Below are 16404 nucleotides of genomic sequence, written 5' to 3' on the forward strand. Positions count from 1 at the left end.
TTGACCTTGTTGGTTAAAAAAAAACTTATTAGGTAGTAGCCAGACTTTTTCCCATTTCCAACACATGTAGACCAGTAGGATAAAGCAGAGGGTGAACTTACAATATCTTGTTGAAATAGTTGACGAATAAACCTTTTATTTTCCTTTTTTTTTTTGGTACGTTTTTTTCCCCCTCTTTATTTCAGTGTTCAAAGTGTACAAAAAGTGTCAAACACTGACACATAACACAACACGAGAGCTGTTTCATATTCAGAAAGACAATGGATAAAATAAATAAATACAGCAAGGATCTCATTCAAATAAATAGAAAATGAAGAAAATTAAACAAACAAAAACAAAACAAAAATAAATAAATATTGACATGTCAATACATAGGTGTGTAATAATCACTGTTAACAAATTCCATTAAATGTCAGGAAGTACAATAAATATCTTTTCATAGTTTTCTAAAAAAGTTGTGTTCTTTTTATTTTTAACTAAGGCTAGGGATTTATAGAGAGAATTGAATTCAATTAAAAATGAGAAAAGGTTGGTTTGGAGGTTGCAAACTTTTGCTTATGAATACAGTATTTACCAAATAAAATGAAAAAATTAACTAAATACTGTCCTGTTCTTCTTATTTTCATAATAACATAGAGAAGCAGTATGATATGTTTACATGGGAGAAAATATAAGAACACAAATCTGACCAAAATTTCATTGTTACATTACATTCAAAAAACATTTTATTTTCCTTTTTTATTTATTTATTTTATTTTCCTTTTCTTTGGGGCATCGGGTGCACGATGACGTCAGCGCGTAGCCTACGTCGGTCGGTCGTCGGCGCACGGGGGCACGGACGGAGCTGCTGCTGCTGCTGCTGCTGAGGGGTCGACGGACGGACGGATGATCGGAGATGGAGGAGAAAGATGGACATTAACACAGACACACAGAGACACAAACACACAGCGCGGCGGCGGCGGGTATTATTATGGTCTGTGTCCCTCTCCTCCTCCTCCTCCTAGGCCCCAGAGTTCATGAATGTTCATGTTGTGTTTAATAATAATAACCGTTGGTGGGGAGGGAGGGCTGTAGCTGTAGCTGTAGCTGCTGCTGCTTCTTTTTTTTTTTTTTTTTGGAGAGGGAAAACAACATGGCGGCGGTGGAGCTCGAATGGATCCCGGAGACCCTGTACAACACGGCCATCTCCGCCGTGGTGGACAACTACAGCCGCTCCAGGAGGGACATACGGTCGCTGCCCGAAAACATCCAGTTCGACGTCTATTATAAGGTAAGAGGCCCGGGGCTCTGCGTGAATCACAGCGGCGGCGGCAGCCTGTTCGAGTCCGCGGTGTCAGCTGCTAGCCTCAGTTAGCTTAGCATCAGCAGTTAGCCTCAGTCCCATCGACAGATAACGCTAGGCTAGGCTAGGCTAGTGCTAGGCTAGCTTGTTGTTGATGATGATGATGATGACTACCAACAGAACCAAGGATCAGAAACACATTTATTTGCCGAGTTTGTGCAGAAAAACGATGAATTTGACTCTGGTTTATCGTCAGAAACAAAATCTCTTTATTGTCATCTGTTTAACGCGACGAAATTTAAGGTAAAGTAGCAGCTATCGATTCAGCAGCGTCGTTTAAAGTGCTTTAAAAGCAACCCAGAACACAACAAGTAAACTAAAAACCAACTAGGACAGTTATATAAAAAAAAAACACACAAGTGTTCAGAGTAAAAATAAAACACACATATTGCAGCATATATATACATTTAAAAGGATAAGAGTCTTTATTAATCCCATACATGGGAAATCTGGCTGTTACAGTAGCATTGTAACATACAAAGTAGAAGAATATGCAAATCAAGACAAAACATATTAGTTATACCAAAATGTTTCAGGAATGTATACAGTTATTTTCAAGAACAGAATACAAATATATGCACAGAATGAGGACAGTAACAATTGAGTAATAACACAATACAACAGATAACACATACAAGTACAGTCAAATCTTATATAAAATTCTTGAATTTCCCTCCAGGGGGATGAATAAAGTGTCTTTCTATTCTATTCTATTATTAATTAAAGTGACCGGTGGATTAAAGGTGGTCAGTTGGTAATGCAAATAGACAATGAGGTCGTAGTGTAATGAGAAAAATAATAAATACTGGATAATAAATATATATATTTGGGTATGGCAGTGTGATTGGGACATGAAATGGTTTTAATAAGGAAGTGGGTGGTGTGACGACAACAAGGTGTGACAGATTCAGGTGTTTATCGGCCTGTGGGAAGAAACTGTTCTTGTGTCTCGTTGTGTTGGCGTACAGAGTTGTGAACGTTAACACACTGACTAGAACAGACTCACACACATTTGTTTTTCCATTCACGTGGTTCATTAAAGGGATAGTTCAACATTTTTTGGTAAATCTTTCTCACCATAACCCCCTATAGTCACAGCAGTAGGTTCATCATCACCTTTAAATATCGGTGCATGTTGTTTTGAGATCGGCGGGGCAGAGACGTGAGCTGCCTTGCCTCAGTGAACACAATGGAGGTGAACGGTGAACTCAACAAATACACACAATCCAACAACTCCACAACGCTCTCGTGGACAAGTTGTGACCTGCACATTCACCACGCTAGGAAATAATCATGTCACATTACGACACATGAAGCAAATACTAGGAACTACTTGTGCTTTTTGAAATCCCTCCGCCCAGCAGCAGCCGTGTCTGGAAAGTAGTTCCGGCTGCATTTGCCTCTAAAACAACTCTGTCTGGTAATGTTACATGATTATTTCATAGCGTGGTGAATGCAATTTGCCCAAATGTTGAACTATCCCTTTAAACTCACACACATCCGTTTTTATTCGTCTGTGTCATTAGGTTTTTTAGTTGATGAAGCCTTGGTCGGTATTGATTATTGATCCTATAGCTAATTACAGCAGCAGTGACCGTGAAAATGAATTGTGTGTGTGTTGCTGCCGTCGTGTAAAACTAACAGTTTTTTTTGTCGATGCTTCTTTGACCTACTTTATTCACAGTCCTTCAGGGAAACACACTTGTTACAACACATCCAGCTCTTTAGCCATCAGTCAGCTGTCAAAGGGCCAAAACAGCAATTATTACTTCTTCTTTCTTATTATTTTTTCTTTTTTTCTTTTTTTTTAAATAAATATAATATAGTTAAACAAGAAAATGAGATGACAAAACAATAACTAGGTCTTCTGAGCCGGAGCATCTGTCTCTTCAGCCACAGGTAAACCACACCTGTCAGTTAGATGTGAGCTCACACACATCACATGATTTGCACAGTTATTAGTTTAAAAAAAGCTCTAGACACTTCGGTACAGTACACCTCTTTTCTTTGATCAGTTTCACATTCTCATTTTCAACTTAACCAAATTAAAATGTCTGTTAAAATTACTATATAAACAATATTAAGGGAGTATTTATTTTGCCTCTCAGGGATCCATCCAGACCAGTTTTATTATTATTATTACACCACATTTCATCAGCAATAATAAGATGCGAATCATGTGACTGTCATCAAACTGCAGCTCTGTCATGATGCTACTGCTCATCAACAACAGGAAACAAACAAAAAGACGATTTACAGTTGATGTAATCAATCAATTTAATTCCCATCCCAGCTGCACATCCTCTATACAACTCCTGACGAGTATTTACAAAGGTGTAGGACCAGTTGTAGCTCTCTGATCATGGAAAAACTAAACTGAACTGAACTGGTCTTCAAAGTGGAAAAATGGTGAAATTCCCAGAGAGACAATAAAGGATGTGTGCGACCTTTGTATCTTCTAGTCTTAGGTATGTCTGGTTTTCAGTGTTTACACGCTGAGTGACTCCTTTACAAGGAATGTGAACTAAAACTCTACAACTACTTTAGGAAATACTGGGAAATACGTGTTAGTAGTACACTTAGTTCTTTAACAGTTTGTTTTCTTGAAGACGGAGAGGCGGCCTCATCCCTGTTTTCATTTCAGATAGATGTACCATATACATACAGCAAGAGACCACTTTCACAAATGTTTCTTAAAAGCATCTCTACATGTATGACAGTCAGTCTTTTCTTTTCTTTTTTAAACACAAACACAACTCATTCTACTTAATGAGACAGTTGATGAGCTCATCACCTGAACCACATCTGGTTTTATAGGAAGATTATAAAATAAAAACCACTGCTCTGGGATTAAACATCAACATTATCCCACAAAAACTGATGTATAAACTCTTCCTGAGTTAAACTATTCTTGCTGTGTTGTTTAGGAATAAATATGAACATGTTTTCTTTGCATTATTATTATTATTCAAGGTCTGAAAAGACTTGATATTTTTTGTTATTTAGACGAGTTTAGTCATTTTCAGCCAATAAAAGCTCTAAATGACAATATTTTTATTTCAATTTTGGGAGAAATGGTGTCAGTAGTTGATAGAATAAAACCAAAAATTTAACACATACCTATAAATAGTAAAACCAGAGAAACTGATCATTTTGGGAGTGGTCTCTTTATTATTTCCAGAGCTATATATATACAGCGGGGAAAATAAGTATTGGACACGTCAACATTTTTCTCAGAAAATATATTTCTAATAGAGCTATTGACATGAAATTTTCACCAGATGTCGCCATCAACCCAAGTAATGCACACATACAAAGAAATCCGAACATTAATGTCCATAAATTAAGTTATGTGTAATAAAGTGAAATGACACAGGGAATAAGTATTGAACACATGAAGAGAAGGAGGGGCAAAAAGGTATGGAAAGCCAAGAAAGCAGCTGGAGTTTGTCAGTATTTAGAATGTAATCCTGTCTCCTATCAGTGCAAAGTAATATCTGCTGGTTTAGTCCTGATTGATGCCTTTTAAAAAGGTTTCTCACCACCAAGGTGTCAGACAAGAAGAATTGCATGGTGGGCAATGGCAAAGAGCTGTCTAAGAGCTGTCTAAAGACCTACGCAACCAAAGATTTCAGACAGAAGAGTCAAAACAATAATCAGAAGGGTTCCCTAACAGTCCAGGACACTGGTGGAGAGCTTCAGAAAGACCTGGGATCAGCAGGTACAGTTGTTTCATAGAAAACAATAAGTAATGCACTCAACCGCCATGGCCTCCATGTCTTGCATGGTGTGCGTGCATGAAGGCCATAGCTCTATTAGAAATATGTTTTCTGAGAAAAATGGTGACGTGTTCAATACTTATTTTCCCCGCTGTATATATTAAAGGGATAGTTCACCCTAGAATGATATTTCGCTCATTATCTACTCACCCTCATGTTGACTAAGGGCTGGGAGAAGTTTCAGAGTCCTCCGTCCCTTCTCTGAGTTACAGGGGGTCTCGGCGTAGCAGTGCATGTCCATATGGTTGTAAAGGGACACCGGAGCTCTTCGTAAAAAACACACACAAAAAAACATCCAAATACCTCCATGCTGCTCGTATGTAATGTCCGTCTTGTGCTGAAGCCCCAAATTGCGTAATTGTCCCGAAAAAAATTAAATAAGTCTATATTTTAAGCTTGTTTGTAGCGGAAGCTTCTCAAAGCTCCTCTTCCTGGTCCGTCCAAATCTCGCGTGATTCGCAGTAACCGCACTGACGCCGGCGCAAATCACGCGAGATTTGGACGGACCAGGAAGAGGAGCTTCGAGAAGCTTCCGCTACAAACAAGCTTAAAATATAGACTTATTTAATTTTTTTCGGGACAATTACGCAATTTGGGGCTTCAGCACAAGACGGACATTACATACGAGCAGCATGGAGGTATTTGGATGTTTTTTTGTGTGTGTTTTTTACGAAGAGCTCTGGTGTCCCTTTACAACCATATGGACATGCACTGCTACACCAAGACCCCCTGTAACTCAGAGAAGCCACGGAGGACTCTGAGAATTCTCCCAGCCCTTAGTCCACATGAGGGTGAGTAGATAATGAGCGAAATATCATTCTAGGGTGAACTATCCCTTTAATGTCAGCCCCTGGTTTGTGTTGTCAAGTAATCACAACAACAGTAGGACTGTGTAGTACTGCTCACTGAGAAACCTTTGATCTACATGTGTGAGACAGACTGCTGCTCTTCACTGTTCAGAGAAACCAAACCACGACTGGGACACCAGACAACACACACACACACACAGTTACACACACACACACACACACACACACACACACACACACACACACACACACACACACATAACAGAAAATGAATGAAGTATTGGTTTTAATCATAAATGTTCAGTTGATCGTCCACAGGGAAGCAACCAGGAGCCTTCAGCTGTTTTAGCTCTGAACTCACAGAACTTCCTTTCATTAACTTAATCTACTGTATATATCTGATCAGGATCATTCATCATTTTGTTTGATGAGGTGACGATTAGATGGTTTCAATCAATCAATCAATTTGTTTATTTCGGGCATGTCAATTTAAATCATCATCATCACACTTCATCTTAGTTCAAGTAATACAATACACGTGGCCGAAAGGGAAAGCGGGAGAAGCAAAAGCTGATCTAGTCCCGCCCCCGTTACCCACAGAATAAAAATCTTTAACATAATCTTTTCTTTTCTTTTGCTTTTTTACATTCAAATGTCAACATGTCGTCATCCAGCTCAAAAAGGAGCAGAAAGTTGCAAAACATCCACAAGAAAACAGCTGAACTCTCGACGTAACGTAATCAGCATCATCGTAGACAAGCAGCAGAGCAGCTGCTACGACTTCACTGTCTCTGTCTGCAGCTCCTAACGTTTACAGTCTGTGGTGTTTAATTCAGATTAATGTGCAGCTAACATGATGATAACGACCAGATTATCATGTTTATCACATTAGTATCATGTATTAACAGGCTTGTGTTCTTTGTTTATGTTTTTAACCGATCATTTCTGGTTGGTCTGTGGTAATAGTTTGGTTAAAGAGCTTTACAGTCATGACATGAGGTATTATTATTATTATTATTATTATAAATATTTTAGCACTAGAAGCATAAAGACCTCCCAGAACATGTGAGGGCTCCATAGACGACTGATAGGTCTCAAAACTTACCTTTAAAAATAAATATTTTAATCTGTAAGTGTTTCTTGTTTCATTTTGATAAAAACTGTTTTTAACTTCTCTCAAAAAAAGAGGTTGCGCTTCAACAAAAAGGCTCATTCAGATCAGAGTGCTGCACCAAAGACTTAAACCTTGCAATGGTCGCACATCTTAATTAGTAAAGCATACGCTCTCATGAAGGCTGTATAGCTGAACCGCGTCACCGTGTGTTAGCATGACGTCACGTGAGCCAGAATAGATCATGTGAACATGAGTATTGTGTCCTCAAATTTACTAATACCCCTTTCCCACTGGCCAAAAAGCCCATTTAACCCGCTAACAATCGGCTTTTGGTGGCGGTGGGAAAGGCGCTCGAGCCACGTCGATGCGGGTCAAGCGACTCGGCAAGCGTTGTTTCTTGCTGAGACACTGTGTTTTTTGCACCGCGGATGAGAGCGGGGCGACTGGTTTATGCTCTGTCTGATCCCCCAGCGGGGGGGCAGACTCGGCTCATTTTGGTCAATGGGAAAGGTGCCAAATGCCGATTGTTAGCGGGTCGACTCGCGTTTAACAAACCCGAGTCGACCCGCTAATTTTTGTGGGAAAACGGCTTAATTAAGATGCTGCCATTGCAACTGTTTCTAACTTCCTTTTTGATTGATCTAAATTCAGTTTGATTACGATTACCTGTCACACTTTAAGGTTTTTTGTTAAAGGTGTACAGAAACGGCCGTTTGTCCTGTTTGTCGCGCCGAGTTGTCCCGAGCTGCAACACGAGTTTACCCGAGTAAGGAAAACGGATTTGATTGGTCGTTATCGAGCGGGCGGGATATTCAAAGTTTGGGGCGAGACCGAGCTCCGTGTGTGTGTGTGTCTCAGACGTTTGATTGACGGATGACGGATCCAATATCAGTGGCTGGTGAATCGTGTACAGGCTGACGTATAATCCGTGCGCCTGCATTATCCAATGCGGGAAAAAAAATACACACTTTCATCCCGGATTTACTCAAAAATAGAATTTTGCACAAAGTTTGGCCTACATCGTCTGATAGATGAGTTATCACATTAATTTTATGATCCGGAGTGGGCTCAAATTCAATTTTCTTTTCTGTACAGCTTTAAGATGTAAAGTGCATGTTGTAGCTGCTTGCCAGTAACCATAGGAACCATAAACTTACACTGAGATGATGTCGGTCTGAGCCAACCTCTGACTGCATCTCACATCACAGTCACGTTAACGGAGACTTGATCCGATCACCAGAGAGACGGGCTTTGTTGCCCCCCCCACACACCCCCTATAGACCCCCCCCACCACCACCACCACCACCACCACCACAGAGCCACTGGACATAACAACTTCCAGCTCAGCGCATTTCGATGACAGGCTAGACATCAGCAAATTTTTTTGTTTAAACTCCCAAACAGCGGACGGCATTTTCAAAAGCATCACTAGTTAAAACACCACCCCTCCACCCCCCCACCCCCCACTCAGAAAACACAAAACTAGGTGGGAAAACTGGGACAAACTCCACCACTGTCGTCTGTTCTGACCCAAACTCTGTGTTAATGTTCAGGGAATCCACCAGGTCTTGAAAAGTATTACACTGCAAAAACTCAAATATCTTAAGAAGAATATTTGTCTTATTTCTAGTCAAAATGTCATTTCTAGTCATAACAAATCTCATTTTATTAAAAAATAAGACTCATCACATAAAAAGTAGCTTGTTTTTAGACACTTTTTACTTCTTTCAAGCTGATTTTCACTTGAAATAAGTAGAAAAATCTGATAGTGGAGCAAGTTTTTCTTCCTTATTACAAACACATAAAACTTGCTTTCACTGGCAGATTTTTCTACTTATTTCAAGTGAAAATTAGTTTGAAACAAGTGAAAATGATCTAAAAACAAGTTCATTTTTAGGTGATGAGTCTTATTTTAAATGGAAAGAGATTAGTTTTGACTAGAAATTAGACATTTTGACAAGAAATAAGACAAATATTCTTGGAAAGATTTTGAGTTTTTGCAGTGTAAAAGGTGAAAAATCAATTTTGGGAAAATTAAGACCCTTAAAAAGTGTTAAAGTATTTTCCCGACTTTATAAAGTCTTACTTTTTGAAGGTATTTTTTTCTGAATTAGCCGTCCAAGAGTTTGAGTCCTAAAAAACATTGTAAAAGTGTGTGAATTTATTCATTTTATTAAAAAACAAAGATGAACCGGTACATAAACAAAGCTGTCACGTTAAAAGTGTCTCTGAAAAAGTCTTAAAAAGGAATTAAAATTAACTTGAAGCTTCCTGTATTTACCCTGATGTTGATGTTGTGTGTTTCTCGTGTGTGTGTGTTGTGTTGCAGCTTTACCAGCAGGGCCGGCTCTGCCAGCTCGGAGGAGAGTTCTGTGAGCTCGAGGTGTTCGCTAAAGTCCTGCGGGCTTCAGACAAAAGGTAAAAAACACAAAAACACAAAAACATGATCATAATGGGACCTAAACTGAGCCAGACCCGACACCTGACACCTCCGTCAGCTGTTCACCGCCGCCCGCCTTAAAACACAGCGTTAACAAAGCAGCTCAGGTTGATGTTGATGCGCTGAGAACGGATTTAATTGAGCAGCAGATACAGACTGAGAAGTTACTCGATTACACACTTCTTTCTAATTACCTTTTTATTCTGACCGGTCTGACCTACTCTGAAGAAGCTGTTTTTATCCAACCAATCAGCCGCTCCTCTCCTCTGACTGATGTGCAGGGGTTTCTTTTTATTCCTCTTCTGTCCTGTAATCTGACCTCCATCTGTTTAACAGTCATTTATTAAAGCTCCATACAGTATAAAGGTAGATGTTTGTGTTAAAGCTCCTTCAAAATAAAGGTAGATGTTTGTGTTAAAGCTCCATACAGTATAAAGGTAGATGTTTGTGTTAAAGCTCCTTCAAAATAAAGGCAGATGTTTGTGTTAAAGCTCCATACAGTATAAAGGTAGATGTTTGTGTTAAAGCTCCATACGGTATAAAGGTAGATGTTTGTGTTAAAGCTCCATACAGTATAAAGGTAGATGTTTGTGTTAAAGCTCCTTCAAAATAAAGGTAGATGTTTGTATTAAAGCTCCATACAGTATAAAGGTAGATGTCCATGTGTAGTGTGATTATAAAGCAGCTCTAGGTTCTATATTAATACTGTGAAAGTATCAAAGCCTCAGTCCACAGAGAAATGCACACAGCCTGTATTCAGAAACTGAGCCTTAAAACCAGCCGTCAGGACTTCCTGTCACTTTGTGATGTCACAACTAAGCAGTCACCCAAAGCCCCGCCTACCTTGCTACTCTTCCACATTTGCAGGATTCGGTTTCTCTGAGTGTTTTATTCTGAAATCTGCTCTGTTTTTAATTGGATCACCAATTAGAAAACAGTCAGCCAATCAGAAGAGAGGCTCAGAGCCTCCTCTTCTCTCCTGATTGGCTGACACCGACCTGTTGTTCCTAGAGCTGCAGAGAGAAGCTGAGACAGAGAGGAGATGGAAAACTACTACTACTGGGATGGTTTTTTCATCTTCTCATTGATCAGCCCTTCAAAATAAAAGACAGCAGAAGAATAAAACATCTTCTCCTGTTATCTGTTCACGAAAATCTTTAACTTGCTTCAAGTAAAAAAAACTTCTCGGCGCATGTTTGAGTCGCCACCTGACGCTGTCTGTGGAAAAAAATGTACACTTGAAGCAAGTAAAGAGTTGATATTCCTGTGTTTATGACACAAGCGGTAGCTCCCACTGCACCTGAACACACCAGCACTGCAACTTCGGGCTCGCGCGAGACTCCGGGAGACTTTGAATTAGATCTAGTTTTACAAACATGTCGGCTTGCTTGAAGTAAATAAACTTCTCGGTGCATGTTTGAGTCTCCATCTGATGCTGTCTGTGGAAAAAAATTGTGGCTTTGAGGGATGGAAACAGCCTAAACAGCGGAACTTACATCCACTCCCATTCATTGCTGCCGTGGCGATGCGGGGACAGGCACAACTACCGCAAAACAGGAGACATTAAACTGAAAATCTTCAGATTCCTTCTTTTAGACCTAAAATGTTAGGAACATACAGCCCTGAGGTGAATTTGCCCGGAATTGTCCTTTAATGACCAGGGGTAAATGTGGAGTCCCAGAGTGAGTCTAGTTGTGAACCCCTGCGCTAGATGGGAGGAATTCCTACACAATGTCCCTTTAATTAATGCAATGAGACACATGATCCAATCAGCATGATCCACTCTATTGATCCATCTCTCTCCCCCCCCCCCTCTCCTCTCTCTGCCCCCCCCCCCCCCCCCCCCAGACACCTCCTCCACCACTGTTTCCAGGCCCTGATGGACCACGGTGTGAAAGTCGCCTCGGTGCTGGCGAACTCCTTCAGCCGCCGCTGCTCCTACATCGCCGAGTCCGACGCCCACGTCAAAGAGAAGGCCATCCAGTTCGGCTTCGTGCTGGGTGAGGAGGGGGGGAAGAGGATAGGGGGGGGGGGGGGTCTGAGATGAGATGGTGATTGAGACGATGCAGCCTCCAGAGAAACAGTTGAGTGAATAAATAAAGAAACGGAGCTCATTCATCGGTGCCAGTGATGTGATCATGAGGTCAATAACTGTAGAAACATTTACAGCTCAACTCTCACTGAGGGGAAACGATACATAATAAACTGTATTTATTGCATCATAATAATGTATTTTAAGATTTTATTTAAACCACAGAGTGAAGTCGGTTTGTTGCCAGATAGAAATCCCAGCTCCTCACGGGCGTGATGCCAGATATAGATTGGTTGATTAATTCATTTTTCATTTCATTTCCCAAACTGGGGAATTCGGTAACCCCTTAAATTTCAGGCCACTAATTGCCACTAATAATTTCGTGATAATGTCAAGAAATAGTCTAGAAATAACAATTAATTGCGTATTACTGTCTAGAAATAGTCTAGAAATAACGGCCAATTTCATAGTTATGTCATGTTTTTCATAAAGGTAAAAGATTACACATGCTTTTCATGCTTTGAATTTTTTGGGGGAAAGGCCAGAATTTTTCTCCACCAAGTTGTTGCAATTGACCGATACTTCTGGAATATTTCTACGCAGGGCTTGAAATTAGCGGTCGCCACTCGCCATTTGCGACCCAGATTCCTCTGTGGCGAGACAGATTTTTAACTGTCTCGCCACTTGGCGAGCTAGAAAAAAAGAGACTCCCAATCTGTTTCCAGGGTTTCCCCCAGTGTATTATAAGTTTATAGTCACCTGACAACGTCACAACTTAGTCGCGCATAACGGGACACGTGACGGACATCATGCTCATCAGACCGCTGCTGCTTCACAGCTGACCGAGAGGAACGCACCGAGCCCAGTTAACGTGAGCCGAGCCGCGGCTCCAAAAGGCTCAGTCAGCTGCTGTTAGCTGGTAGCTGTTGGCTGTTAGCTGGTCGCTGTTAGCACGCCGGAGTCGGTGGTCGGACTATCCGACGGACGGACGGGGTGGTGCGGGGGATGGGGGTATTTGAACACTGTACAATCAGCGCGATATAGCGCATTTACGAGCGGCAAAGTGCCAACTGTCCATGCGCCCGTGTCTGTGTGTCTATGTGCGTGCGTGCGTGCGTGCGTGCGAGAGAGACGGCAGGTGGACTGACTGGCAGAGATGAGAGTTGGTGAAGCGCTGTTTAAAAATTATTATTATACTGTTCTTCTTTGAGTGGGGTGGGATTGTGGGAGGGATAAAAAACTGGGGAAAAAACGGAAGAATGGAAGTCTTCTCTGTTACGTTACTGTCATGTTGCTACCTGTGAAATTGCTTCCAATAAAGAAAGTCATCAAAAAAAAATAAATTCTGTGAGAGCCTGTGGCAGGCCGCCACACACAAACTACTGTTATTCCAGAAAAGTTGAAAGGTCATCGTCTACAGAGCACAATTGATTGAGAAGAACAGGATGACTGTTATATGGTACTACTATGACTGCTATATAACTTGACGTCGAAATACAATAGTGAAGCAACTTGTTGGTTTTGGCTAGTAAAAAATCTGTCTGGCGAGTAACTTTTTTGACCTACTAGCCACTTGGCTAGTAGGTCAAAAAGTTAATTTCAAACCCTGTTTCTACGCAATCAATCGTTATTTCTTGGCGATATTTCTCAACATCACTATGAAATTGACCGTTATTTCCAATCTAGGCTATTTCTAGACATTATGACGCAATTATTTGGTATTTCTTGGTTGGGGCTTTTTGACTTGAACTACTGGAAATAGACTTTTCCATTATATTCTAATTTATTGAGATGCACCTGTAGGAATGATGAATATGTTGTCTATTATAATTACCATTAATTTGATATAGTGAAGCACTTAAAGTGGTGTCTGACACTAGAGAAGCTCTTCATTGTAGATACAACATGGAGTTAATAGATGGTTTTACATCATCTCACACTGAATCCTGAACTGAAGCTGGACAGATCGGCGTCTTCAGGTCACAGTGAACGTGGCGAGTGCAGTTACCTGACGCTGCTCTGATATAACTTTATGTTTATATTCTTACACAAACATATACACACCAATGGGGTCTTACCAGAGGCAGCAGCCGTCTGCTGGGCTCATGGGCCGGTCAACCTCCGTCGTCATCCCGGGGGAGAAAACGAGCTTAGTAAAAACTTACTAGCAGGTTTTTAGAGGTTTACCGCCGATGAGTTAAATACTTTTTAGGAGATAAATGCTGGTCTCATTGATGAAATCTAACAACTGTAGCAGTCACATTAGATTGTTTGAATGAAAAGTGAAGCTTCAGATGCGAACTGGACAGAAGAACTGCACTGCGCTGTTTTATTTTTTGTTTGTTTTATTTATTTAGGGTAGTATAAAAGTTCTTGTCATTCCAATTACAATGGTAAAAAAAAATACTCATGAAAAATAAAAGTTTATTGCATTTGAAAAGGTCTACTTGCATTATTATGAAATATTATTACATTAGTGGTTAATTTATTCTCAAAAAAATGTTGACAGTAATATCATTTATCGGCAATAATTTATGGGACAATATATCGCCCAGCAAAATGTGTTATGGTCACAGGCCTAGTTGTGGTTCTGGTTCTGGTTCTGACTCTGGTTGTGGTTGCAGGCGGCTTCCTGTCTGACGCCGGCTGGTACGGAGACGCAGAGAAAGTGTTTCTGTCGTGCCTGCAGCTGTGCACGCTGCACAGTGAAGTCCTGCACTGCTACCGGGCCGTGGAGTGCTGCGTCAGGTCAGACACACACACACACACACACACACACACACACACACACACACACACCGAAGTCTGGTATTTTTCAACCCCTCCGGTCAAAATGTCCAGTGTCTACTACTATATTCCCCCATGCACGATTTGAATTTTATTAAAATAGGTAATTTCCACAGGTCTTCTTTTTTTTTAAAAAACAACTGAATCTTATTTATTTATACATCTGTATTTTAAATATAATCCAGCAGAAAAAAACTGAATGCAGTACTGTTACCACTTTATCTGTGTGTAGGCTGACGAATAATCCTTAGACCAGAAAGTATTTGCCTCTGGGTGGAAGCATTAAAACCATTCCTTTATTATTGTAATTATTGGAGAAAATAGCCGATCTACAAGCTCACAATGTGTTGCAATGTGTTGAACTTATAGATCTGCTATTTTCACAACTTATGTGTGACACTCTTGTATGATGAAGTAGGGCATCAATTCATGGAAAAACAAAACAGTTGAAATATGTTGGGAAAAAAGTTAAAAAGTTGAAATATGGAGATAAAAAGTTTCTGCACAACAGCAATCTCCAATAGCCTACCTATTGAATTAATTTGTTAAAAGACTATACTTTTTTACTAAAACTAGACTAAAACCTTTTTGAGTTTTCGTCGGCTTAAACATGACTAAAACTATCACATATAGAAATGACTACTCCTTATTCATGTATTTGTTGTATGTATTCTGTACTGTTTACTTACTTGTTATTGGATTCATAGAACTGTTCACCTTTGAGTGGGTTGGGATTGTGGTAGAGATAAAAAATGGGGGAAAATGATAGAACGGAACTAGTCTTCTCTGTCACGTTGTACTGATATGTTGCTACCTGTGGAATTGCTTCCAATAAAGAAAGTCATTAAAAAAAGAAATGACTACTAATAAAACTAATTTTAGTCCAAAAGACTAAGACTAAATCTAAAATGCCTGCCAAGTCGTTTGACTTTGTTTCCGTGATGTTTCTAACGTCTTCTGGTCTTGTCATCTCTCGTCAGGCTGCTCCACGTCCGTAACGGGAACTGTAAGTACCACCTGGGGGAGGAAACCTTCAAGCTCGCTCAGTCTTACATGGACAAACTCGCCAAACACGGCCACCAGGCCAACAAGGCCGCGCTGTACGGCGAGCTCTGTGCCTTGCTCTTCGCCAAAAGCCACTACGACGAGGTACCAAGGCCTTCAGTCACATATAATTACATTACTAATAACTCAAGTATCTATTAATATATGAGCCATTATTAATCCCCCAGGGGAAAGATTTGAAATGTTTAAGTCATTAACTGGAAGTTACCTTTTTTGGGCGTTTTTTTTATTTATTTATTACAAATGACATGCTAACATTTAGATTCCTACAAATTCAGTATTACATTAACGTAACCCAGTATCTGTGCATTTCCCTTTATTTGAGCCGTTTTACCACTTTGGTTACACACTTTGTTTTTGTTCAGTTCAATTTCACAACACTATGAATGTGTAAAATTAAATATAGTCAAATTATATTTACATTACTAATATTTGTTTACTTTATAAGTTTATTTTAACATTTAAAAAAAATATATCATTACCAATTTCCTACTAATTCAGTGTTACACGCACGGAACAAAAACAAACTTAAACTTAGACTTTGTTTTCGTTCCTTGTGTGTTTCGCTGATCGGGTTCATACATAACCTTTTTTTGTAAAGTGACATTATTTAGGAACCTTTACGACTGATTAATTGTGACGTTTATAACTGTGATTGATGATTAACGTGTGTTGTTGTGTCGTGTCCTTTCTTCAGGCGTACAAGTGGTGTATAGAGGCCATGAAGGAGATCACTCCTGGGCTGCCGGTCAAGGTGGTGGTGGACGTCCTGAGACAAGCCTCCAAGGTGACGACCACGACCACACGCGCTTTACTACCAGTCACCGTCACCATGGAGTAGAGTCTCACCTTATATATATGTACTGTATATGTGTGTGTTTCAGGCCTGCGTGGTGAAGAGGGAGTTCAGAAAAGCAGAGCAGCTGATCAAACACGCTGTGTTTCTAGCGAGGTAACCTGCTGAGCCGCCGCACGACGTCCGTCTGTCTGATCGCTGTTTGTCTCTCACTCTGACCAACGTCTCCTCTCTCTTCTC

The 16404-nt window shown here is 40.3% G+C and overlaps 1 protein-coding gene across 1 annotated transcript in view; it reads left to right on the forward strand.

Annotated features, from left to right (window-relative positions):
• Positions 1-885: 885 nt before the first annotated feature.
• The window catches only part of appbp2 (amyloid beta precursor protein (cytoplasmic tail) binding protein 2), a 30560-nt gene continuing 15041 nt past the window's right edge, over positions 886-16404 (forward strand). Inside the window, exons 1-7 of the mRNA XM_085794775.1 lie at positions 886-1270; positions 9374-9462; positions 11333-11484; positions 14141-14264; positions 15284-15452; positions 16066-16155; positions 16253-16320. Coding sequence (XP_085650901.1) covers positions 1133-1270; positions 9374-9462; positions 11333-11484; positions 14141-14264; positions 15284-15452; positions 16066-16155; positions 16253-16320 — 830 coding nt within the window. The 5' untranslated portion in view covers positions 886-1132. The remainder of the gene's footprint in view (positions 1271-9373; positions 9463-11332; positions 11485-14140; positions 14265-15283; positions 15453-16065; positions 16156-16252; positions 16321-16404) is intronic.

This window comes from Trachurus japonicus, chromosome 13 (genome assembly GCF_045865225.1).
Source record: "Trachurus japonicus isolate A0001 chromosome 13, Traja_1.0".
In the NCBI taxonomy this organism is placed as follows: Eukaryota; Metazoa; Chordata; class Actinopteri; order Carangiformes; family Carangidae; genus Trachurus; species Trachurus japonicus.